Source organism: Octopus bimaculoides, chromosome 2, assembly GCF_001194135.2.
Source record: "Octopus bimaculoides isolate UCB-OBI-ISO-001 chromosome 2, ASM119413v2, whole genome shotgun sequence".
NCBI classification, from domain to species: Eukaryota; Metazoa; Mollusca; class Cephalopoda; order Octopoda; family Octopodidae; genus Octopus; species Octopus bimaculoides.
The window spans coordinates 69506425-69507801 of NC_068982.1; the positions used below are offsets into that span (position 1 = coordinate 69506425).

General features: G+C 37.4%; 1 protein-coding gene across 2 annotated transcripts in view; it reads right to left on the reverse strand.

Annotated features, from left to right (window-relative positions):
* The window catches only part of LOC106871801 (galactose-1-phosphate uridylyltransferase), a 76498-nt gene that overhangs the window by 6052 nt on the left and 69069 nt on the right, over window positions 1-1377 (reverse strand). For both annotated transcript variants that reach the window (XM_052978201.1, XM_052978202.1), the window contains one exon: window positions 560-714. In XM_052978201.1, coding sequence (XP_052834161.1) covers window positions 560-714 — 155 coding nt within the window. The remainder of the gene's footprint in view (window positions 1-559; window positions 715-1377) is intronic.

A 1377-nucleotide genomic window follows, 5' to 3' on the forward strand; every position in this document is an offset into this window, starting at 1 on the left:
TATGATGAAGCACTAGTCTAATCTTAAGTACTCTGTCACTTACGACCTCGATTACCTTATCCACCTATTTCTCCGCTAGAAGTATTCCTACGCCCCCGACCCCATCAGTGTTCCCTGCCCAGAAAATCTTGTACCTGTGTTCTTTGCCTGTGAGGAACCTCGCAGAACCTCCTCTCCATCTTACTTCCTGGATGCAGCACATATCTACGCGTCTCCGTTCAAGCATCTCAACAATTTCACCAGATCTACCTTTCAGCGTGCCGACGTTGAGAGTGCCAATCCTAACAGTATGGGTGTTGGGGGTGTGGGCCTGTAGCCTGGGAAGGGGAAAAGCAGTGTCGATATAAGTGACTAGGCTGTATCCTACTCTGCACACACAGATACAGATACATAATAGATCTCTTAGTTTCTATCTAATTTCACTCACAGGGATTGATTGCTCAAAATGTCATGTGTCACTAAAACCAAAACAAGCCAACTTCGTACTCATGTTGTCACACCTGCACTAGCCACACCTACAGCTCTAAATATAACAAAAAAATTTTTGTTGACATCTTACCTGTTCAGCTGTTAAGTCTCGCTGTGGTTGAGCAAGCATTTCATAACCAACCATGAACTTCTTGATTTTGGCTGAACGAAGTAAAGGAGGATAGTATATGGCATGCAGTTGCCAATGTTTTTGGTCAGAATTCAAATGAAAGCCAGTTGGAGCTCCTTGAGAAATGGAAATCAGATAATGAGAAATTTATTATTACAGAAGTAAATTTCAAATCATTGCTATAACTTTTATAAAACAAAACCTAACTTCATCATTATACTACAAATGCAATAAAGATTGTAGTATTTACCTAGAATTACTTTAAAATAAAATAAACCTAAAGGGTTCTTTCCCTTTTCTTTTTTTGCCATGGAGAAGTTTTGTTCTGAGGTGTGGAAATTTTTTGGGATCTATTTTAAAACGGGGGCCACATTTTTCATTAATGTTTTACGTAGTGTTTTTGGTACGGAAAGACTTTCAAACTTCGTATACTTATCTATTTTGTGTTATAGAACAGAAAAATATTTTTGTATTCGAATTTATTTCATGTAAAAAATTGTCTTATTTCGATAATTTCAACCAATCACTGACAAGTATTCAGTTGTTTACATTTACTCCTTTGGCTGATTAAGCGATGTAAAGCGTATTTAATCTCCATACCTTTGTTTTATTTGCTTTAACCCTAACCCTAACCCTAACTCTAGGGTTAGGGTTAGGGTTAATTGTTTCAGAATCGTTTGTTTATGTAGTCGGCACTTAATGTATATCGGCTGAATGGACGTCAGTGATTGGTTGAAATTACAGAAATACGACAACTTTAGCATGGAATAACTTATGGA